Source organism: Homalodisca vitripennis, chromosome 2 (genome assembly GCF_021130785.1).
Source record: "Homalodisca vitripennis isolate AUS2020 chromosome 2, UT_GWSS_2.1, whole genome shotgun sequence".
NCBI classification, from domain to species: domain Eukaryota; kingdom Metazoa; phylum Arthropoda; class Insecta; order Hemiptera; family Cicadellidae; genus Homalodisca; species Homalodisca vitripennis.
In genome coordinates this window covers 145,395,658-145,422,809 of record NC_060208.1, presented here as the reverse complement: position 1 = coordinate 145,422,809, position 27,152 = coordinate 145,395,658, and the positions used below count along the sequence as shown (strand labels likewise).

At 30.3% G+C, this 27,152-nt stretch overlaps 1 protein-coding gene across 1 annotated transcript in view; it reads right to left on the bottom strand.

Moving 5' to 3' along the window:
- The window catches only part of LOC124354846 (lachesin-like), an 87,043-nt gene that overhangs the window by 57,030 nt on the left and 2,861 nt on the right, over window positions 1-27,152 (bottom strand). Inside the window, exon 2 of the mRNA XM_046805602.1 lies at window positions 9,155-9,258. Coding sequence (XP_046661558.1) covers window positions 9,155-9,215 — 61 coding nt within the window. The 5' untranslated portion in view covers window positions 9,216-9,258. The remainder of the gene's footprint in view (window positions 1-9,154; window positions 9,259-27,152) is intronic.

The window sequence follows — 27,152 nt, the reverse complement described above, 5'->3', positions numbered from 1 at the left end:
AGTGATAATAACTTCATGTACACTACATATATTTACATACTCACAGACGACCTTGGTTTCAATTCATTCGTACAGAGAAAAGACGTTTATACACAAAACATTATTTATTTTGTATTAGGCACGTTGATCACAGGCATTATTTCACACACATAATTGTAATAGTTTAGAATTGAAATAACAGTATCGATGTACGGATAAGTAGCTATTTTGTGGGGTGAAAATGTTTATGATTTTTCCTTTATTTCCTACACGGGCGATATGGCGTGTGCAATAGCACTTCTTCCAAAGCCCACTGATAATTAAAGACAATGCAATACAAATTAACATCTGTAGCCACTGACAATGCTTAAGCTGAGAACCGCGAATATAAAGGGTTCTTTTAAGGTGGAACAGAATAATTGTGATTTTATTAGTTTATACAATGCAGTTTGGTTATTAAAAGGATTATCGATAAGGATTTTCTACTATATAGACATTGTTTACTCTACGATGAATGGTTGTCAGATAAGCTTGCTTTGCCGTCCACATCCCCGGGTATATGACTATGTAGAGGAATTAAGTGAAACTTAAAATATATCTCATCGGCATTAATTGTACAAATATATTTTTTATAACACCATATGATAACATAAAATTGAAGGTGGGTGCCCTGTAGTTTTTGCTATAGACACAACATTTCTTCATTTAGCATCCGGTCCCATATAAAACTGCATTACATGGTCAGATGTAAATATATTATCATACTAGACTGATGAAAGAAGTATAACATATTATATTATATTTTGTCAGTTATTCTAAAGTTAACCTTTCTTTGGTGAATGTCCCCTTGTTTCAATGTTTAAATAGAAATCGTAAATATTTCAAGAGTTCCAATAAAGGTGACAATATAAAATCGGAGCACTATGACTAATAAGAGTAACAAGTGCACTGATTGAAATAAATTTGGAGGGTTAAGAAAATAAAATTGTAAAGAAGAAATTGTATCTGAAAAACACCTATACTGACATTGAATGCTTATCTGTGAAAAAACAAACTTTTACATGATACTCAAAGAGATATACGTACATTTCTTTAAAATGTTATGCTATGGGTATAAAAGCGATTATCAGTAAAATTTTAGAATATCGTGAGCGGAAACTTAATTTCGATATGCTCTCAATGAAAATTCCTCTGACTCACGTGTTGTATATAATTTTATTTTTATCGATTTATATCTGGCCAGATTAAGTGCCAATTAAATAATTCACGTATTAACAAACATGTTCTGAATTGATGGAAGTGGTAAATTTTTAGGAAAGGCATTTTTGATATTCCACCAAGTTGTACATTAAGTGTCATAGTGTTAACAGCCAAAGGCATTTTTGTGACCCAAAGTTTACATATTTGCTTTCCCACGTTGTAATATGAAACTAATAGAACTATATTACTGTTTAGAAAAATAAGCAGTTGTAAAAGCTTTGGTAAAATAACCACCACCGTGAACAATGCCATTATGCACATCCACATCTAAATGTAAATCAAACGTTGCCATGGAAATAGAGTGAACGGCACTGATTGATATAACACCGATCACAGTTTTAAATGCAATGGTATTATTGAATTATAGCTATACTCATAGTAAAGATTGTGTTTATAAACGCTATCATGATATTATAAGGTAACAATTTAATCTTCTAATTAGTTATTGACTGATATGATATAATAGAAAATCTTTAAGTAGTGTCATGTAATACTTTGTCATTAAACTGATTTAATATCTCTAAAATTTGTCCGTAGCTTGTGTTAACTAAACTCTAATATTTATTTTAGGAATAAGGATTAGTCCTCAAGCCCACTATTACTGCATGGCCTCTATTTCTAATTTCTTCCATTTAGTATTGCCGTACCATTTTTAGGGAGCATTAACTTTTCTGTGATAACCATACTTGAATCTAAATCAATCCTGTACTTTTTTATACCATTTTTAGAAACGTGTGTTAGTTTCTCAATAAAAACCTCAATCTTTCATTTTACATATAGAATACACTAGATTTAACAACGCATATCATACGTAACATACTGTAACTTAACGTAACAAGTGATAAAATTTATGAAGTTCTTTTTATAAGACATATGTAGGCACAGATTTTAAAAGTATTCTTTTGAATTTAACTAATTCAACTAATAAATGCAAAATTTTAAACGTACTCGTATATGTACAAGATTAAAAAGATTCTTCATGTTTCAGAACTTACAATGTGACTTAATATCGTCTAATTTATCATACATGGGCCTGGTCCTGAGCTTAGTTGTCGAAGAGTACCTTACCCTTAACCATAGCGAGCAAACTAAATTCTCTGTTTTTCACACATTAAATCACACTTTTTTAAAGTGACCGCTGGAATAATAAACATATTATAAAATATTTATAATCATTTCTAGATAGTTAATGAACCTGTGCTTCGTTGAAGTTTATTATTTGATTCAAATTAGGCTTTGATTTAATTAGCTGATTTTGTTAGTGCCGTTAAAAGAAAACTGTCATCACTGAGAGAAATACATGAGGAATTTTATTCACGATAATGATAATGTTTCGAATACTAAAATGTTTCACTTACAATTATTCGCTGATAGTTATAAACAAATATTTCCACAATGGTGTGAACTGATTTCAATTTAATTGGTGAATATGCAAAGATACAATCGTGTTACAGTATTGAAAGATCTTATCGAATGAGACAAACTATTCCATAATAAATTATATAAAGGGAATTATTTAAAGCGATCACTGCACAGCTGGTTTGAATAGAGTTAATACGATTAGTTTGTAAAAGAAAACTGGCACGAGACTTATTAGCCCAGGACACTAAACTCGTTGTTCGTGGCTCGACACGTGTGTAAAACAGAAGAGATGACACGATGCTAGGAGATTGTAGCGCCAGGTGTACACTTTAATATAACCAAACACAACAATACCACTGGTGTATGTGGAACACGTAGTGAATATGGCAGAGAGTTGCACACCTTGTTATAACTTCCGCATCAATAAGCGCATCGTCCCTTATTACGAGAGAATGTTTTTGACTTTTAATTACACTCTGTTGGCAATTCGTGTTTTGGACTGTTTATAAGGCATTTGGAATTAATCACTTTAATTATTAAGGACCCTATGAACATAAATCTGTTACTCGTGTTTTCAGTTTATCGGCACTCTCAGGGTTAATTTTATTTTTGTTACAATACGTTTTAAACTTGATAATAAAGCAACGTTCCTTAAAAAGATATTTATGAGATTTTATATGAATGTTTATACTTATAATTATATACTTTTAAATTATATACTCGTACTTTAAATTCATTCTCTTTTTCAATTATCATTAAAATTGTAAATTTTTACTAACTATAAATGTAATTTTTTAAATTTCCTATATATTCAAGTAATCTTTTTAGTTTCAATAGTGGTTTACAATACTGCATGTGAATCTACGCAAGTAAATGGACTTACAGTAAAACGTCATACATTTATGTCTACTACATTTTAATATACTTTAATTGATTAATTTTAATAGTATCTTTTACTCGTAATAGTTCCTAATCTAAAATTTAAATTATCGTCTAACTGTTAGAGTGGAATATCAATTTGAAATAATTACTTCCAATGCGTGTAAAAACACCTAAATGTACCTTTTGAGAATTGTTTTTATCGTATCATTTTACAAATAAAATTCTAGTGAGAAAGTTATTTGGCTCTTTATGGATGAAATAATAGGATCGCCGTTCCCACCAGTTTTTCCACATTGGTTTCCTTACGAACTTCACACTAGAGAAGACGGGAATTCCTAAAATACTTGAAGCTCTAAGTTGCCGGAACGGAATATATATGGCTAAGAATGGAAGTTTTCTGGAAGCAGGAATTTATTATTTCAAGAGCATCTTATGAATGGAAATTCTAGAGGCTACTTTAGTCTCAAAACTTAGATTAATCACTAAAAGCTTGTTGAAAACTGAAAGCTTTTTGGAGAAAAATTTCTATGTTTGAAATTTCTGTGTAACTGTGCTGAGGTCTCATGTATATTTAAATAAAAAGTCCTAGTAATATGTACAGGTTGGACACTCCCTTAAAGAAGGAGATTCAAGATTATGTATGTTTAAGAGCCAAGATGATTTTTTGAGGCCAGAGATCTAGTAGACAAAATCTAGTAGAGTTCATAAATTAATTAGGTTTAGATTTCTTTTATATCTTTGAAATAAAGATACATAAAAATACCTAATACACACCTACATATGTATGAACCCTTGTCCAAGAAAGTTTTAAACTGAATTTAAATAAACTGGGGATTTTCAGAGTCCAGGGATTTTCAGGAAGCTAGAATTTTGAGACTAGTGGATTCATTGTGCAACAGATACAGTAGTGTAACTTTCAGAGAGTGGTGTTTTCATACGCCTATGATTTGTGAAAATTCAATCCTTTTCCAATATTTAGTAATAATTTTGACTTTTCCTTATTACTTGTAATCCGAGAAATTCATTTCTATATTATTGCGTCATTTTCATCTTTACATGTGGTTTACAAAATGGTTTAAATTATAATATTGGTGTTCCTTTATAATATTTTTATGACTACACTGTATCTGTCTGACGAGGTAACAAATTACTAACATTTTCCATCCCTAAGTTAGTTTATGTTCAAAGTATTTTGTGTAGAGAAACACAGCTGCGCACTTTATTACTTTAGCCGACGTATACAAAAGTATTAGGATCGTACTTCCTGAATATTCCGTGAATTAAAGTGTTGTGAAAATTATTATGTTTTGTAACGTAACTAATTTAACCATGTTTTAGATAATGTTCTGATTCATATTTAGAATAGTAATACGACAAGAATAGTAATACTTTCTTTTTATATTTATACAAATACAAAATTCCTAAAATTTTTTAATTAATAATATAGATTTAAAACTCTGTATATGACACTATCACAGCTGTTTTAGAAGTTTTTCTAGAGCTACATATTCATATAATTTTGCGATAAGGTAAATAATAAACAGGCAAAATAAACAGTAATACTAAAAGTACATTTAAACGGCCATAAATAGGCACCTGTTAACTTAAGAAGACATATCAGTTCTAGATATAACTGCATCAGAACAACAAAGCAAGCAGCTATTTGACTTGAAAGATTTTAAAACGAAAATATATGACAAGGAGTAGAAATAAACGGTTTATAACGGAAATTGGTTTCCGAGACCTTTGTATAATTTTAATTTTCTTGGATAACAAGGCACATTTAGCTGTGACATTGGAAATATACGTAATTTGAACCAGAAATACTTTTACACGTGGAAAACAATATATAAGATTCAGGTTAAACTGATACTCTTAACCTTCAGCACTGAAATAATATGTACCTGATATTACATATATATGTGTATATATATATATATATATATATATATATAAAATTAAGGGTGAAAAGTTTATTAGTACTTTAAAACATAACTATACACCATAAGTGCATATTTTTAGTAGTATAAATGCTTAAATTTTTAAAATTACTTGCGGTTCCGAGGTTAAAAGCTTGAAATTAAATAATTTTTATATGAAAGGGGTGCAACCCGATCGAATAATACTCTATTTTATCTCCTTGTGAACTATTCCTTTTAACTTTATGTTTATTTATCTGTATCCTTCTCCTAGGGCGGTGGTGAGTTGTAGTGACGTGTCCTTATAAAACTTCTCGAACTCGCCTGTTGCAGTTGTAATTCTGGTCCTAAACAAACAATGTTAGCCCTGTCACCACTCATGGTACCACAACATTAGGTGGCTGTGACCCGCACGCGGGTGTGGACTGTTTTCACAGTTGCGTATTGTACTATTGCACCAAACCTATTTGGACCTGATGCCGGCTAGTCGCTGGTTAGATTCATTCAACTATTCAATTCTTCAAATGGTATAGAGTTATTAATAGACAATACTTATATTTAAATAATTGTTATAATTACGAAATATCCATATATTTAAGTAAGACAACCTTACCAAGTAGATGCCCATAAAAATACGATAATCTTCTAATTTAATCAACTATTTCCCTTTTTATTGACGCAAAAACTAACATTGCTACTAACTATGTCACTGCTAATAATACTAAAAAAGTATTATTATCAAAAACCTAATATAAGGAATTTATTTGTACTTAAAGCTTTAAAAAAAAAACTAAACACCATAGTTCGCACTTCTAGATTTATCATATACTATTTTATTCACAAATATATCTCATTTGTCAATTTAATATTTCTAATTAAAAGTGAGTAGGCCTACATTACACACAGATGCAGGTAGAAGTAAGATACCCTGTATGCTAGAGATTCGCCGAAATTGAAATATGACATAAATTGCGGCTCCTAGACGGTGGACGGTTTCAAAAGCCGTGTATCTCAAGCTTTGGATCACGATAATGATTTATATTTTTATAATATATGTTCAAAATAATTGGGATGAGGTTATTTACTGCTCCAAAATACAAATACGCCTGATGTCTTATGAATTACTCTGGAGCTATAGCTTGATCTATGAGTGAGCACACATACCGTTTAAGTAAATGTATAACGTTCAAAATACGAAAATAAACATATTTTCCATATTTTAATTCAATAAATTTTACGTTAATTTGAGTAATATTTATAAAAATATAATGTTAATCCAGGATTTTTCTTTCCATAATTTTTATACCAGTGCAAACGCAGACCACATTACAATTTTTTACTTTTCACATTTCCAAATTGTATTTTGGACAAGAGTGTCTTGCTTATTATTATCTTAAAAATTTTTAAATTAACGCTATTAGTTTTCTTTCACTGTAAAACCCAATTATTTACATTTATTAGGTCCTATCACAATTTGACAGTAATAATTAATAATTATGTATTTTATTCACTTATGAAAAGGAGGAGCCGCCAGTTCACATTTTCCGGAAAATCTTTGCCTAGGATAGAAAGCGATCAGGGCGACTGGTGGGACATCTTCAAATCTCACCTTTGCAAACTCAGCCAAGATTCAGACAGTAGACAGAAATCCACTATCATCAAACTTGGCGTTTATTGTGTAAAAATTAAGGTGAAGGTGAAAGCAACATTTCAAGTATATAAATCAGTTAGTCCTCGTTACGTCATGCGGAAGGACAGAGCTCTTATCACGTGTGATAGAATTACATATCGCTGGATAATGGCATATTCAAATATAGTTCACTTTATACTGAAAAGTATTTGAGAACAATTTTAGATTGGGACTACAAGTATTGAGTCGGGTGAATACGACGCTGCTTGCGGGAGCAGTGGAGGGGAGGGTTGCTTCTACATGGCGATCACGTACTATGAAGGCGAATACTGGGGCAGAAGCAGACATCTCTGATTGAACCGTCTTGACAATCGAAGACAACAGGCTCTTCAGATTTATTGTTTGGTTATGTCCCTGCACATTCTACTCAGATCCTATGCACTAACAACGTAAAGGCTCATATGGGATTCTGATCTATACCAGGAAGTAGAATTGATTAACCTAAATTATAATTTTAAAAAGGCTAAGCAAATATAAAAGTTTTTCTAAGTAATGATTTCAAAATAAATTTATTATGAATTGTAGGAATTAGGTTACGTAAATCAAAAAACATTTCTAAATAAAATATTTTGGAATAAAATTTTAAATGACCTACTCCTACTACTACTAGTACAACAGTTGACACAGTATATCCTGACTGTTTGTAAGCCATCAAACTATCTGGTAGGACTAAGATTGTCCTAGAAGTCTAAATCTCTCTTTTAATCTTAATATACTTTTAATATCAGACAGTCTCATCTTGTCGGTATCGATGAATAGCGAATTTGATACAAAATTGTAAGCACATTTTAATCTTCATTCCAATCGCTTTGAATCCTAATCCAATAGCTGTGAAGATGTATATATATATATATATATATATATATATATATATATATATATATAAAATAATCACAAGAAGAAGATAAAAAAAGGTAGAACGTCTGGTTAAATCTTTAGATCGTAGCATTGCTATAGCTCAATTTGTAATAACAAACAACTAAAGAGCATTTTACAAAAGCACGCTTTTCTCACCACGTAAATTTATAGATAGGAAACGCAACAATAAGGAACATTTCACTGCATAAAAAATGTGCTAATGTACAGAAAAGACTTCAAATCAAAGTTAAAACTGTGTTTATTGCAAAAACATGCAAAATTAGGAATTAACCATTAGTGAATGAGTTGTATGAATCGAACTACAGAAGAAACTCGTATACAAATTTCAACGAAAACACGTGAAATCATATTAATGAAAGAACGTAAGTTCGATGGAAAAAGTAGTGTTGATTGTACGATTATATTATCAGCATCTCTGCAGCAGCTGCACCGATACTTAGAGGGTACTGCTGGCATTAATGTTAAGTATCGTTAGTCAAACTGAATACTTTGACTATGCTGGGTAAAATGTCCTCCACACTAACTACAATCCTGGTCACGACTTTACCTTGCTTTCTTTGTGCAGTTTTTAGCGTTTCCAGTACTTCACTTTTAAATCCTTTGTTTTAAGGTTTTATTTTTAGAAATCGTAATGTCTAGATTTATCTAGAGATTTCGATAAAGTTCCTTAACCAATAAAGTTATTTCATTGATTATCTCATGAATGGTTTGCAGGAAACTCAAAATGTGTAATATTACAAATTTAATCTACGAACTGTTCTGACAAACTTTACATTTTAATGCAAGAACCAAGAATAAAAACTAATTTCTATTGTATAAGCACAAACTATTGTGATTGCTTTTATGTAAATTTAGTGTATGAACACTTATATCTGATGATGATTTCAGATCATACATTTCAATCATTGTGGAGTTCTTGTTAGTGTTTCTTTTCAAAATATTATTGATTGTCAATGCACGTAACGCTTATAATAATCTCTTTTTATTTTTAAAAAAACAAATAAGATGACACCTTTGAGTGCTTTTACAATTTCTCAGAAGCAAATTTAGATCTAAAGGTACACAAATCAAAACATTACTTATTTTACTTTGAAACGAAACAACAATGAGTAGTAAAATTAAACACACGGTGCAATTTAATTTAATAATATCTAAAGTTAGTAATAAATATTGGTGATCTTACCAAAGTTGGTAAACAAAACGGCAGCAAATACAGCACTCACAGCAGTCTTCAGAGGATACATTCTACACCTTGACTAAGCGGAGCACACCACAACCACTAGACATCTGGAACATAGAAAATATTATTTTAAGAAGCAGTGTTGACTACTCATTTAACGGTAATGTGACAACATTGGCGGATAAAAACTTTAACCTAAAACCTTATTGGTTGGTTTTGTACGTTTTATTATCCCAGTCCAGGTACATGCGAATGCTGTACGTCAACTCCAACTAAAGAAATGATGCGCTGTAAGCCACTAACAGAAAATATGATGCAGAAGCACCAATACACAGTTACACCAACTTGGGCAAAAATAGTGTGATTCGAACAAATTACCTTGCACAACAAATATCCGAACAGCTTATTTAAGAATAAACACAAATATAAAAAAAGCATATATCAGAACATTGAAGTGTGTACGTTTCTGTAAAAAAATTATTTTTTAAATTGATTTATCACACTTCTTTTTTACAACATTCTACGTTTTGACTATCAACCGGTCATATTTACATTATACACTTAATTATATAAAGCCTTGGTAAACACATTTACCATGCAGCACTTCTCTGTCTTCTCTGCATCACCATGAGTGTTTTTTATACACTGTACTACATTATTTGTTACTGTACACTACGGAAATATTTTATAATTTGTGTTTATCCTCTATGTATAGTAACTCTCAACGATTTTTACCGAATTTTCCAAAGTTTGTCAAAAGTATCCATAAACGATAACGATAAACTAGCTTCTACAATACATTCTCAAAATCGTGTCTGTCCGTTTCCTTGTGTACGATAATTCTTGATAAAATACTTAACACTTAGTACACAGATTTCTCTTGGTCCGATGATAAACTGTACTGACTTCCTAGTCTAGAAGTTACAGAGCAGGCCGTCTATGTTCTTCTATCAAGAAATGTAATTATTAACTATTATATAATATAGATATATTATTTATATATTATTTATATATATATAAATTAATTATATATAAATTGTGTACTGTATATAATCTATATTGTATATTCTATAATTGGAAAGACAAAGTGTTTTAGTTGATGGAGTGTAGGCTTATTATCTTGGTTAAGTTAGTTACTCAAAGTCTATAAATTAATTAGCGTGACGATAATTGCTCGAGAGGCAGTGCTGACGGATTGATAAGTTAATCTAGACAGGTGTTATCTCAAGTAGAGACGAGGAGGCAGGAGCCTGGAGCATGACACGTCTACACTACATGCTGATGTACTCAGGACTAACCTAGTTATGGTGTGGCTGGAATACGTATCAGCATATACTCCACGTGTGGTCTACTGTTGTCACAAATCCATACTGAGGTCACGTGAAAATTTTTTAACAATCATGAATCATTAAGATGTCAATGTAGTTTCCATTGTTTTATTGTACTGGTCAAAGCTTTGGTAGTTTAAATGAATCATTTACGTAGCTTTATTAAATTTAGAATCGTTAAAGAAATCTAAATATATTTGAAAAGAAACTGTACTGTCGTAATCACTCAATATCTCATCATCGCTCATTTAGATTGATATCTGCAAAGATTTATTGCTATCATATCAGAAACTCCGGTATTCATAAAGTTGTGCTAAAAACGATATTTTCCTAAATTCTATTGCATTTATGTTTGAAGATTTTATGTGGAATATACAGTGTCCTGTACATAATATAATGTCTATAAAGTAGTAAAATAGGATTATTACTGAAAATTTAACTGTCTTATTACGGAAAACCAGTTGGTCAAAACTTTCAAAATATAATCGCATAAAATAAAAACCACCTTAATTACCAACTGATTATTTGTGTTCTTCAGTGTAAAAAATTAACTTTGATATTTATTTTTAGCTCTTGACTACATCAATATGTAAAAAAAATTATTAAAATATTTTTTAAAGTATAAAACTAGTTCAGGAGTAAAATAAGACTTATCATGAGCAAGGTACAATATTAAAATATTAAAATTGATGCAATATTTAAAATATGCACTTTGTTCCACTAGCGTGAATTCACTAGAACAAATGACTAAATTCTGTCAGACACTGGGTCTGGGTTACCGATGATTGTTCATACAGGTAATAATATTAGTATCAACCTACTACAATACCCTTCCTCTATTTTAGTTTTAAGATCGTTGCACATGCCAGTGGTGTTCGATGACAGGCAAGACAAGAATGAAGCGCGTATGGTACTTTCAAAAATGAGTCTTTAATAATATATAACATAGCTATAAATGTATCATAATTAAAACATGTAGATAATTCACAATTAATATTTAAATAACGGCTTGAATTGTACTCTGACGTGGTTCATAATTGAAAATAGTACAAATAATTTGGTTTAAACGTGTAAAATATTCATAGAGAGGCCTTTACCAAGGATGCGTCATATTCATTAGCAGATCCTATCTCAACATTTATAAGCAGGATAAGCACCACTGTCAGTGAAGAATGGGAGGTATCGACTCCAATGTGGTATCTCTTGCATCTTCGTTATTATAGTAATTTAATAAATAAAAAATGATTTGATATAATCATTGAATCTTATGCATTAATTAACTATGAGTGGTTATGTATTGTCAAAACTTTCATGAGAAAGGCATGTTTATAAGAGCCCAAAAAGCTAATTAGTGGAGATTAAACTAACAGGATAGCGCATATTTGTCATATATTTCAAGAAGACGACTCCTAAGTTTCGAGTATTGGAATTCATCCTCTTCTTCGGGAGTATAAAACCCCTAAAACATTATAACAAGTAAACAAATTTAATTAAAATCAACTCAACCGAACCAAAAAATTTGATAACATAATAAGTCACACACCAAAAAAGGTACGCACATGCTTTTTTATAACCTTGCGTAACAAGGAACGTGAGAAATTGAGTCGATCCATACATTATATTGTGATTGTTTAAAATGATTTATCATATTTTAAGCAAGAGAAGAAAATAATTTTTAAACGCAGTGTTTGATTCTTGTGATATATAACTATGGCACGCATCCAAAATGTTCTTATACTTTCAAATTATTTATCATCGGCAAATCATGTCTAGAAAAAGCAATAAAATATCTTTAAAAGATGTTATTTTAAAACTCAGAGTTATAATAATTTAAAAATTAAGAATTTATTACAAGAAACTTTAATTTGAATTACTTTTTTTATAAAAAAAATACAAAAATATAAGTAATGCAACATGATTGTAGGATAATCAGTGGATTCTTCTCAGACATGCTATAGATTATGTCTGTAACGAAGTACCTGATCAACAAAAGAGGAGGTAGGTGGCTAGCCGGGCACGCGAGGTCTGAATCAAAGGTACATTAGTGTGATCTGATGATGGCTTGTGAGTTATACCTGAGTTTCCTTCGCACGTACATGTCGTCTGCCGTTTTCACTTTATTCCTAGTGTACGACAAGCCATTCAATGTCGTGTGGCTAGCTCTGTAATCACAGGTCACAACCACGATTATTGTAATATCAATATTACAGATTATGTGAGATAGTTACTTTTTGATATTTCCAAAACTGCTCTAATTTGTTACAGCTGTCCTTTTTGTAATATAGCCGATATACACTATTAAAGACACAGAGTAATGAATTACGACTTAATTAATATTTTGGGTATGCATTTATTATTCACTTAGTTATTAGTTATTATTTTTAAATATAGTTAGTCTCAAAGACTCAATTTATAAGACATCAAATTTTTATGTATATATCAATATATTGTAAGACTTATAGTAGTCTATGAAAATAATTTTAAAAATTAGTGTAATACTTTTGATTAGTATTCGAAACGTAATATAGTTTCCAGTAAACACGTTTGGATTATACTTCATCATCTAGTTATTGATATTACTAAGCATATTCTTCTCCTCAAAGATAATATTGTGATAATTACTCTATGTTAGATATAGTCTTATGAAGATTGCCTATAACATGACATCAATTATTTAGATCTCAATTACAAAATAACACACAACGTAAGATGGCGCTGAAAAACAGTTACTATTGAAATAAGTATAATCTCTAAAGTTTTGTACATACTTTGTATTTATTTAGATTTGCAGAATCTATACATTACCCAAGTACTTATAATTGGTCTAAAAAATGTTCATTCTTCAAATCTCTAAAACCTTCATTAACCGTTATAGTCTAATTTGTCATTAATCTTTATTTATGACATACCCGTGCATTGAAAATGGGTCTTGTATGACACCATGAGCACAACACAATCAAGGAGCAACACATCTAGTATTATTACACAAAAATCTTTTTCGGTGATCATAACCATATTCATACAGCCACTTTCATGAGTTGATCATTATTGTATAACTTCAACTCAAATCAAATTCGCTGTTGCGAAGGGTCTTTGTTGCAGGGTGCCGCTCAGTGGACAGACGACTCTGAAGGACTGACGATCCTACATAATCTTAGTCCCTATCCGCCGAATAGGGATGCTCGATAGGTTTGACATTCATTATTGACTCTGTTCCGCGAAATATAGTCACCCAACATTATACTGGTCTGTATTAACGAATCCATTGCACAGTAACAAGATATTCGATGTTTCTAATCAAAATCTCTGCAGCGAAAATGCGATGTTTAACATTCCACTACGCCATCTCTGGGCAAACTGAGTATTATGGCGCGGCAGTTGTCATTTACGTGTTCAACCCACCACAGCAATGTTAGAGTTAAAGTCCACCCATAACGGATTTATACTAATATTTCTATTAAATATAAAATTTAAGTTAAATAACAACATTTCTTTCTATGGGCTACCACGATGGCAATCGAAATACATCATTTCACAAACAACACACCAATAACACAATTTACATGGAAAAAATCTTTCAATTAATAAATAACATATAGCTTGCAACATTTTAAATTTTCAACACTACTGATACTATAACTAAATACGTGATTCTTTACATGTGATATTTTGGATTTTAATTTAACATAAATTTCATATGCTCCTCACAAAATATTCCACCCTCTCTTTTTTATCGCAAACAATTATTGTTTCCATATATTTAATCAAGTTCCGTTAAAGAACCATACATGGGCAGTTTAGTAAATAACTCAAATATTTTATGCAGTTAGAAGAACTAACATAAAGCTTTTATCTAACTAATGTATATGTAGATTATACATATCATACGTATTACATATTATTTGATAATTGTAAAATAAGTATGAATTTAACTATAAAATATACCATTTTCTCTATTAATATGACGGAATTTAATTAAAACTTTACCTGCATATTGTTAATGGTTTGCAATAGTGTTAAACCACACTGAACACTATATGACGTAAATAACACATTTATTGAATGTTGAAGATGGAGCTTATATAGGCTACTGTTAACGTAATTACATTCAAACACATAAAAAAATATTTAAAACTTTTATTTTTGTGAGGCCTTTTGAAGAAAAAATAGAAAAATATTAAATAAGTAATATATGTAAAATGATACGTTTACTTAAATTTGTATTAGAAATATTGCCATATAACTATCAAAAGTTAATATTCTAAAAATATATTTTTTTATAAACGACTATTAACTGTGCCAAATAATGTACTTTTTATTTGTGCTTTGCTAATTAATTTCCTCGTTTGTAGGTTATATTTTGAAGACAAATTGTATTATTATATTTAAATCGTATGGTTATAAAAATATCATTATAGAAATGAAGACAATAGTTCATAAATGGTATTCAATTTATAGTAAATTTTGGTCTAAGCACTACCAGGGGAGCTCTATAGGAAGAAATGTGCAGGGTTTTCCCCTGGACAAACTAATAAGCCGGCAGTCTCCATGATGGATGGAAGGCGCTCTGGTTTTGATGGGCAAATATTAATTTAAAGCAGAACATCGAGGTTGAATTAACCAGCCGGCGCCAGTGTGGGTTAGTGCCTGCCGCTATGGGTATTCCCTTGATGTTGGGGCGCAAAATTTTAATATTTAAAAACAGTGAGTAGTCATTTGGGACTACCTACCTAAAATAGGGCAGAACTAAAACAGGCGTTTGAAACAAACGTAACGTAACCATCCAACAAAAAATGTATTATAATGTCTTAACATCTTAGATTACTATTGTTGATAGCTTAGTTAACTTATTTTCATACCTTTACTTTAAGTTTTCTGCTTGTGAAATTACAAAACAATTTTAAATGGACATCCAGTCCACATAAAAATTAAAATTATAGAACCTACGGATAGGAGATTTAATGATTAATTCCGTCAATGCTCAAATTGTACATATAAAGTTAAATCCCATGATGTAGTACCATGAGTATATAAAATATACTCCGAAGTACTACTCAATAATTTATTAGATAAATAATTTTTAACTTAGTATTATGGGTAACTATGACTGCAGGGGGGGAAATTAAAAAACTGTGTCATTTTATGTAAACAAGCATATGCAATTTTAGTGTGTGTCATATTACCATATGCATCTTCACTGCCCCAACATACTATTTGTTGACGTTGTCTAGACTTTTGTTATGCATTGCTATGAAACCCCTACTTAATAAATATTTCCAGAAAAAAATCTGCAGACTTTACATTTTGCTAGAAACTTCACTAATACGTACATGGACAAGAAGACATTTATGATGGCGAAAACCACCCATTGAATTTTGTTGAGTATTATAGAAGTTAACCACATAAGTGGCTTATATTTACGTGCAAGCCTATTTAATTAAGTATGCTGAAACAATTTCTATTTTATCTGCCAAGGTGATGTAAAAATGTATTTCTGTATGTTAGTCTATAGCACATGTTGCAAATAAAATGAGCTTTAGACATTTTGCACACAAACTCGTCGAATCCTGATACGCGATGTGGCGTATTCTTTCCTTGTTGAGGTAGACTGTCAAAATAGAAGTTTTTTATATCTAAATCTTCGAATTAAAAATGATGGACCTATCAATGTTTGATTGTATGTCCTTAAACTTGATTAGGCTCTACAAATTATATAAAATCAATTTTTTGGAATTAAAGAAAGAAAATTGAAAATGCATTCAATATTAAGGGAATATAATTTCTCTCTAATTTGCCAGTTATATGTTTTGATAATAATTAAGTATAGCTGTTACTAAATTTAAAAATATATAAATACTAACTTTATAGTATTATTTGAACAAAATGGAAATTGGTAAATGTTTTTATATGGTTACTTAATAATTAATTGCTTACTACTTTTAGGTAAAGGTTACTTTTGTATGGTATAGTATTTTTTCAGCACTGCATTACATGACATTTCTTACAGTAACCTAATCACTCTCAAATTCCCAATTCATTAGTGTAACTTTAGTATATTCTGTAAAATGTAACCCAAAAAACTAAAAAAACTAAGTTAGTGTCTAAAATCTAACGCATTATAGAACATCTACAAATTTCCAAATGCTATTTTTATTTTATTTAATGACACCGAACTTTCGTCAGAATTATACTGTTGCTTTTAAATGTCATGGTAATAACAAAAAAATATGGTTCTTATATTAAAACGTCTATAACCGTGGACAACTAAGCATTTTAAACGCATTTAAACGCAACATATGATTTTATATGTGAAAGAGATTATATTGTGACATCACTATTTAATTATCACGACGAACATACTTTGTATTACCTAACTGTTATAATAAAAAATTATAACTTGACTGCAAACGTTGAACAGAAACAACATTTTAACATAATGCAAGTCTGCTCATGTTATCAAAATTTGCGTCACGTACGGAAGGATATCGAAAAACGATTCAATACTGGGACACAATGTAGTTTTGTCCGACAACCAAGCGACGCTACGGGCTGAGCCGAGATCTCCAACATGTGTGTAAACATCTCCAGAATATTGGTAAAACTGTATTATGTGTTCAGTTCACCAGGTACGGGGCATGCGAAATATATAGAGTACGTGCATGTCAGTAAGGACACATAATATGCTCACTTTAACAAACGATCACAAAAATCGTAAACATTTTCATTAGACAAAATTAAATGAGAAAGTACAGGTCATCAGTGATATTATAATTAGAAACTAAATATAAAAATTTATAGAAAATAAATACTTTTCCTTAATGCAACAGATTTTACTCAAACATTCAACAACACAACATATTCTGAAAAGTAAATAGCCTAGAAGATAATTAGTGTGTACTTCATATCTTAATTAAATAAGCATACTTAATTAAATAGGCTTGCACGTAAATATAAGCCACTTATGTGGTTAACTTCTATAATACTCAACAAAATTCAATGGGTGGTTTTCGCCATCATAAATGTCTTCTTGTCCATGTACGTATTAGTAAAGTTTCTAGCAAAATGTAAATAGAAATGTTATTTAATATTGTTTTAAAACTAAGAAAACCATAAACATTATCATATCGCCAAGCACTACATATTAATATCGTATAACATTATATAATAATAGTACTAAATAACTTTCATTTTAGACGGTTGCAGTATCAAATTGAAACCAGTTACATTAATACAAGAAATAGGTTTTCTTTCATACGGCAATAAAAATTAAAACTGAAATTGGATTCTTTTCATTGGTCACATTGTGTGACGACAAATTTTACAGCAGCTGAAGCGATTCAATGAACGATGCTCTTTGTGACTACGATTTCACAAATCAAGAGAGCGCAGTAAATCCATGATCGTTGCAAATTAATTCACAAAGAAATATTGTGACACTAAATGTAATTTCTTATGACATAAAATGGTTGAGGAGTATAGGAACATTTCTTTCGTTTTCACTGTCGAGGCATAGGATACTGATTACATATATAAATAGTGATATAATTGTTAGACTGGACCCAGGATTTAGTGAACAGGGATTAGGAAGCAGGAGCATACTGCATATTGTACTCTATTATGTTAACAGATATTATTGTTTGAGAGAAACAAATACCTAGGGTACAAACAAAGGCAGCGGGTTCGAGTGGCCCACATAGTAGGCATTTTTCCAATTAAAGTACTAAACTAGTCGTAATTACTATTAGTAAACAGGACAGGTTGTAAAGTTACTTTGTGAACAAGCCGTGATATTTTGACCCAGACATTATTTAAATACCGGTTGACGTACAGCGAAGACTTAGCACCGATGTAGATCTATTGAAAAGTAAGGCAAAGCCGGAAATTAGGACTTATTCTCGGCTCCTAAAACCTGCGGTGGAATAAAAGCGCTGAAAGTAGACGTATTATAACTGTGGTGATTATTTCCAGTCTAACGTATGTATGTCAATGTTTTCCGTAAATTTTCTACGTATGTATTAAATAAAACTTGTAATGCATTATCTATTCTACTATCTATCCTACTAAGTGCAGTTTTATATTTAGATGCTGAAACATTAGTTACACATTGTCAATGCGATCAATTGTTTCTTCGGTGTGGGATAAATAAGAATGATTTTACGTTTTAAAGTTTATCGTTGGGGACCAAACTGAAGGAAGTGTACAGTATTTACAGAATAATAGTTACTGACATTACTGATTACAAATAACACATGAGCTAAGACTCGTGGGAAATATCTGGTAAAATATGCGAAAAGAATGACATACCAATAATTATTCAAGCCACGGTGACAGTAAATGATACTGGTTACCAGATATTTGTATGTCTAAATATCATACTTTCCATAACTAACTCAGTGACATCCTATTACATTTTCTCATACCAAAATTACGCACTGGAAATAGTTGCAGTATGGTTTTAGTGCTTGGTAGTTTTAATGACGTTCTGACAATATATTTTAATGCATTTCACTAAATGATATAAAGGGACCTCTCAGTTAGAGTCACTGACACTAATCCTAGGATTCAGTTGAGGTTACTTAGTTTCAAGGGTTTTGTAGTTGTTTAGAAATGGCACGAATCTTGTTTCGTCCCCAACTACAATAGTTTACGTTGTTATAGTATTTTGTAATTATAAACGTCCAGTGGCCCCAAAACAGTGACTAGAGACTTGTAATTTTTTTAAATAGACTAGTTGATCTATACAATCGAGTGAAAAAGATAAACTGCACAATAAGGAGTATAAGTGTCATGTTAATATTTTGATCTAATATTGTGCTATTTTAGTGTTTATAATCGCGTTTGTAATCCTTATCATGAATATAAATTGCAAAATAATTCCAAAATAAAATAAATGTAACGAAGGGCTCTAACGTGTAATGAATGTTTTCTGTAATTAATCAAATATTCGTATGTAAAATCATATGACTACGGTATTTATGATCGTGTATGAGATAGTATCATTATTGAAATCATATGAATGGTATTGACTTAAGGTTTTTATAGAAACCTGATATGAAAATAAAGATTATAATTGTTTAAGACTTTTATGAATGTTTCATTCGCTACCCGCTGACGTATGATGTAAACCTAAGCCATGTAATGGACCACATATAAAGGATAAACATTTGAACGTATACTAACGTATATATATATATATAGTATCATTATTTTATATATATATATATATATTGTTTTATATATATATATATACATGATATTAACTAAATAAAATACTATCGTAAAATTCGTACTGTAATAAATATACTCTTCTAAAATAAAAATAATTAACTATCCTTAACTATTTAACACTTCATGTTAATTTAACTTGTATTGTTAGATATGCTAATTAGCAAACGCAACTTTAAGAGAGAAACAACAAATAAAAGGAAAAGTTTCAATAAGGATTAGGTGTCTAAAAGTTGAGAGATGCTGCCGTGTGTGGAAGCTGCGGTGAAGTGGGTGAAAAAGTCCAACTTTGTCGCAGTTTTGTACTTCTATCCTCATAAAAAGCCTTGGTCTCATAAAGTTCCCTGCTTCATTACCCACCTTGAGAAAACGCACTTGGATAGGCAGTATTATAAGTTGAGGTGTTTTATGCAGAAAACAATTTATATTAACACTATGTTTCATTTATTTTTTGACTTTAAAACTGTCATTTAGGCTACCTTTTAAGATAGAAAAACATGTTTCGTCCCACCATACAAATAATCCATATTATGTTATTTTACCGTGTGAGTTTAATACAGTAACACATTCCCTGGCATATAGGCTTCAAATATCGTATTTCTGGAAGGAGGAATTCTTTTATATAATACATAGACAACATCAAGTTCGATGATGGTGCATGTAGTACATGGCATTTAGTTAAACATCGTGAAGCGCGATCCTGTTTAGACTGGCGTAATTTTACTTTTTATAACTGTGATCTTTAAATTTTTTATTTTATATAATTAACTATCATCTTGAAGGATATTTATAGTATGAAATAAAAATTTATAGATTTGAACATTTTGCATGTAACTTTGACGAAACCTGTTATATATCATCCGGTCTGTCCTTCCTGATAAAAAAATCTTTTAATTTGATGATAACGACATTAACCGATTTCAAGTTTAACTGCTTGAAATTTAATTCTCTTCTGATTTTTATTATTGCATTACATAATATAACTTTATTTAATTATTTATATTGAAAGGAGACTAAATCTCGCATACACTACATGAAAAGAACGCCTACTCCGTTGTATATTCCATGTAACATAAAAAATATCCTACAGTCTTTAAAACATATTAACACTACGTCCTTCTTTTATATACTAGTATTATTTAAAAATGCATGAGTACTAAATGAACTCCTATAAATATATTTGGTTACACATAAACTATATTTGTGGCACTCCTAGCAAATTTATACTCTAATTATTGACAGGCTAGCCTATCTCGTTTTGAGTCGAGGTATCAGGCAGGTGTGGTTGTGCTGGGGTGATGGAATACTGTAACAATAGTCGATGATACAGACTGGATACCTTTGATGTCTTCATGTGTAGCACCAAACCTGTGCCATGAATACACTGAGTGCACGTCTGCGTTATGTAAGTAGTTAAAAAATCATTGAGACGCCAGTAAATTTAAGATTGTTATTTTATAAATAAAATTCTCTTAAGTAAAATATAACATTTTTCATCGTACTAATTCATTTTACATGAGCTCTAACCAGTCGATCTTTCCAGTGGTGTAACCATGGTGGTTTACATTTAGAATTCTAAAGGCGATTCTGACTTTTCCCCAGTATATTCAAATGTTATAGATATATTAATCCATTTATCCATAATCTGCATATGTTCAGGTAGAATATTTTTATCTATCCTAAGTTTTGTTTGAGGACACCGTAATAATAGTATTATATTACCGTTTGTGAGATCATTATTAGCATACAATGTCTCATGTAAAAAGAAAATATTTATATTTATGCACTAATAATTAAAATCTCCTCATTACAGAGGGCAGTGATTTATTACATGTTGATTGTTCAATGAGAAATCCAAAAAGTCATCTATATTCACAACTTTTAACATAGATTTTTGAATTTAAAATTGTTGCTGTTAGTCTTAAGGGCGAATTAATTTTTCTCAATACGATAAGATAATTTAATGAGGGTAAAATATATATACAAATTATACAACCATGCAATGCAATAACTAGAAATTCTAATGAAGTTGATTTTATAAGGAACAGTTAATCAACTAAATATTATAAAACAGATGCTTTCCTAAAATACACACATTTTAAAGTCTGAACTCCAGTTATATAGCAAACATTCCATTGTCATATTGATATTATATCAAATATATATATATATATATATATATATATATATATATATATATATATCGTAGTAAAAAGTCGCCCATTAAATTAAGTTTGCAACTGCATGATAAATCCCAAATTTTCCTCCTCTGTTATACTATGAGTTTTATTATGACAACTATCATAAAGTGTGCATCACTACTGAAACAAATTTAACTGTTATATTAAAGCCCATAACTTAATTAATACTAACATCTTTCAAGAAAATTAACCTTGTATACAGAGGTGTCTGTTATTCAAACAAATAACTTTTGTTAAATCTTTAATTTTTGTTACCTAAAATATGAACATACAAACTTTAAAAATACTAAAGTAATAGTAACTATTTGTCAAACAAGATGTTATTATGAACTCTTGTGTAACTTCGTTTCGCTTTCATTTCAAGGAAGCTTAATTTAAATTAGTTAGCACTAAGATATTAAATAAAAACTCGTTTTATGAAACCACTAAAAACGCTTCAATTTAAAAATTCACCCTTATATTTCTTTGTAATAGACTTTATAATATCTCTGAATAATTATAGAAAATTTCAAATTTTGACAAAAATTGAAAAGTTTTATTTTGTTGCAGTACAAAATCGTTCAATTTACAAACCCAAGTGAAATATAAAATTACATTTTTAATCCAGGAATTTATAGGTAACTTCTGTATAAAACGTTTTCTAAATCATGTAAACATACAATCCCAAACGTTTATTTTTAATAACAACCCTAATATAATATAAAACCTCTGAAGTGATGCAGGCTATGTAACAAGGAAACTGTTTACCTGAACACAATTTAATTTTATCATATAACAATATATTGTTGTAGTCTAATAACGCACAGTTCATGTTGCTCTTTGATAAATCAGTAATTCTAGTCCTTTGTACGGAAGCTTTAGTAGTTGATTACAGCTTTATAGGGCAATATGAATACTTCAGTGCACACATCAACATAACCTGCGTTACACAGTTGTAATTTAGCATATCAATAGCAGTAGCATACAGGTTATAAACCTAGTACATGAAACGATTAATGTTGCATTTGAATAAATCAGCATATTCCGTTTGTAATTAATTAATACATTATAACAATACTATAATGCTTTGTTAGATATTCGTTATACGTTTTTGTTTTTGATTGTTTAGTGGAATAGAACAAAGCAGTAGTTCAATAGAGCAATAGTCCCGGCGGAGCAAGTACTTTTTGTGATTCAATGTTTATTGAAAAAAATATGTGTGTGTGTGTGTGTTTGTGTGTGTGTGTGTGTAACATCTTCTGATGTAAATATTCAAAAAAGAATATTATTAAAAACCAAACCGACAACATTAAAATACTTTATGGATAATTTTTAATATTGATAAAACAAAAAAATTAAACTTAATAAATAATTATTTTTTTATACCTGAGTGAGGAAAGAAGAGCGTCGAGGGACGAGATAACGTAGTGTGGCGAGGGAGCGACGGCAACAACCCCGATATAGACGCCACGGCGGCAAAGTGCGTACTGAGTAAATTGAAACATCAGCGGCCGACTGCGAGTGGACCATGCGCCACCCGCGACCGGTACAGCATTACATTATCCTACATTCGTACATTGGTTCTTCGTCTTAATTGGCAACTTTTGCATTTTACTCCTCATACAGTAAAAGGATTGTTACTACCCAACAATCACATTTAGTTTTCAGTTTATATTATAAATATTTTGTTGTTTGCGTTTTGTTAAATATATTGGACTAGATATTCCGTTAATTAGCGAATAGTCTGATAACCACATAAAATTAGTGGTTATCCTTTATCCATGCGAATGACTGTGCAGATGTCTAGATTTGTTAATACTATCACAGAAAACCCAGTTAACAGAAATGGACATGCACATTAAATAGAAATCTAAATAATGCAAAGTCATATTTTATTCCAAAATATAACGCTAAAATACTCTTCAAGCAATTTAAAGAAAATTTATTTACTATTTATTTTACAGTTGTTCGAGTCTTAATACGCGACTTACAGCAATTGTTCAGTATTTTGTATTAAAAAACAATAGTCTTATTGTAATACATATACAAGTATTAACAAAGAGAAGAAATATTATCCAATTTTTATTACAGATGGCAGCAAGTGCTAATTGAGACTAATTGGTTCTGAATTATTCTCGACATGTAGGCTACTAAATGAACAAAATTGTGAATATGTACATGTAGCGTACTTCAAAATTGGTTTCATTAGACAATGAGGGAAGGCATAGCCTATTTAAAGTAGCTCAAGGATAAAAACTGATCCTGACTCAACGCACAATTAACTCTGTGACAATAATTTGAGGCAGCCGCAATTAGTTACTGACTATTAGCAAGTGGAATCGCAAATAAATACAACATCGCGTCTATTTTGCACTTTTGAGGGATACAATTATTTATGTGCATAATATTGATAAAATTCATAGACTTAACCTAGTAAAGAGTATGCCATACAAGAAGAGGCATACAAACGCTGGAATAAGAAGATATTTAACTGTTGAATGCTTCTCAATCCAAAGTATGTAGTACCTAAACTTATAAAATGTCTTGTAAGATTAAGAAAATAAATATTGAGAGACAATACCTGCACATGCTGTTGAAAGTAATAAAAATTATTTAGAAAATTCCTTCAACGTAACAGGAGTTATTATGTAGTAAATTTAAGGAATATTTAAATAGTTGTTTCAGATAGGTTTTAAATCTAGGCAACCAGGTAGTTTATATACATATACGACGAACATGTTTTCTTTGTTTTACCATTAAACTTAAAAGTGTTTTACATAATAGCTGAAATACAAAATGTATCATTTGTAATATCCACTCAATTATTTATATAGTTTCCTCTTAAGCATGAACGCCTAATATATGTATACATATGTATATATATATATATATATATATATATATATATATATATATATATATATATATATATATATATATATATATCTGAATGGTATGCGTGATATATGCCTACATTTAAAAAATACAGTCAATCGTATTACATCATAAGTACTTTCACTTAGAAACGTCCGTCTTCGACTTTGGAACCGTTGGAGCTATTTAATCATACATATGAAAGTTTACAGAGAAATTTCCTGCGAGGCCGCGGGTACTTGGTAGTATAATATAAATTTGACCTTTGCTTACTAGAGATAGATAGTATGATATAAAACATCGATATTTGTATTTTATTGCTATACAAAGCAACTTCCTGGGACAAGATTTTTCAAAACAATATTTTCTAAAAAAAAATGTAAATCTGGAATACTAACCGGAAATGAAATTTAAGGGATAGAATTAACATCTCTAACATATTTTCAAAAGTTTCAACTTTATTTCATACACATTCAGGACCGATATTTGTAAGGTTCATATACTGAGTTTAACATAGGGGTAATAGTGTACTGTTTAATTTTTCGGTTTAGTAATTTCAAAGTACAATTACATGAAAAATTAGTTCGCAATTTGAAGTAAGAAATCAAACGTGAGGTATAAACCAAAGCTTCAAAAATGTGACCATTATTTTTCTGTCATACGTTTGAATAACTTGTCTGGGTGTCACAATGAGACTGGTCAAGTCGTGAAGACTCACACGGAAAGATTTTCATTGACCTTCAAGGTATAAGGGGATATCTTTGTCAGTTCAGTCACTTCTGGTGCTAATGCAGTATTGTTAAGAGAAATATTCGATGGTAATAAGGTCGCCTTACCAAGTGATTGGTAAACACTGGCCCTACAAGTTTATGAATACGTCAAAATATCCTTATATGTCCGTTGGTAACTTAGCTGGCGTTCATAATTTTTCTAGCCTCATTCATGCAATAAGCATTCACACGCAAAGAACTACTTCAAACTACAACTACTAATTATAGTATTACTTTCAATGACGATATTTGTTTCCAGATTCAGTTCAAAGAAGCAAGATAGGCTGAGGACATAATGTTTTCTCTCAACTCCTATAGTACCACTTATCGTTGTTTAATCCATTAGTAGCAGGATTGTATATCTCATCACTTGTAACTAATATACCATACAAATGAAACTAAAATAAATGACGAAACACAAAATAAAAGTGTATTTAATGTAATAATTATTTGTAACAATAATTTAAAACACTTTTATGGCGATTTCAAATAATTTTATTTTCTATGCAGATTGTATTTTCCAAGTATTTACTTTGTAGGATATAATATAAATTATTCCATTGTTGTGAGTGATTTACAATAATTCTGTTCAAAAATTAAATTAAGTACATAAAAAGTGTATTTACAAACATAAAAGAAATTACATCGCCTGTATTATCTCAGTTGTTAGATAGTGTCACAGGTCCAATTTACATACAAGGTACATACTTACATACAAGGTATGTAACAAACATAAGTTTTTTTTTTTTTGATAGATGCAACAAAAATAAACATATATTTTTTTCACCCAAACTATCTAACGCTATTAATTGGAGAGAAATAACCTTTTCAGATTTATTTCTCATGAAAAAAGTGCATCAAACGTTTACGCTGTAGTTTGCTTACGATTATTTTTATGACTGGGATAATAAAGTCAAAGTAGGCCTAACATAATAATATTTTAAAGTTACAAAATACATTGTAGGTATTAAAACATAGCTAAGTTTTATTTTTTATCTGGGTGAAAACGAAATTATAACCTATTATGAGGTAATTTTTTGTCAAGTTACTTTCCTCAGACTGACAAAATTATGTTTCTGAAAGCCAACATTTTTTTCCTATTATATAATCTTTTTCATCCTACTTTTGAGAGAAAGGGAACACTCGATGATAATTATATTCCTAGCCGAAGATATATAACAAGGATTCTATAAACATGTGTGTCAAATAACTGATTTACTAGTGAAATTATACCCTCAATACCACTCTTAAGACACGAGTCTATTATTCACTAATCGGCTGGATGAACTGAAATTTGTGATTTTTTAAGCCCTGCTAGTCATTATTTAAGGAACATAACAATATAAATGTCTAAGAAATACTATCCAGAACACATATCTGAACTATTCTATCCTTGTGACAGGCCTGGTAGCGATATTTTCAAGCATCGACATCAATGGAGTGCTTTCTTGTGATATATCATGGTCGAAATCTCGTTTGGTGTGCAATGAGCTTAGGAAAATTAAGAGTCTTGCATAATTACATTTAATATAACCTTTAACCTAAGAATCATAATTTCTAACATGTTTATGGACGGATAACTGTCTTTGATAATATATTTATCTGCTGTCATAAGAACTGCAGA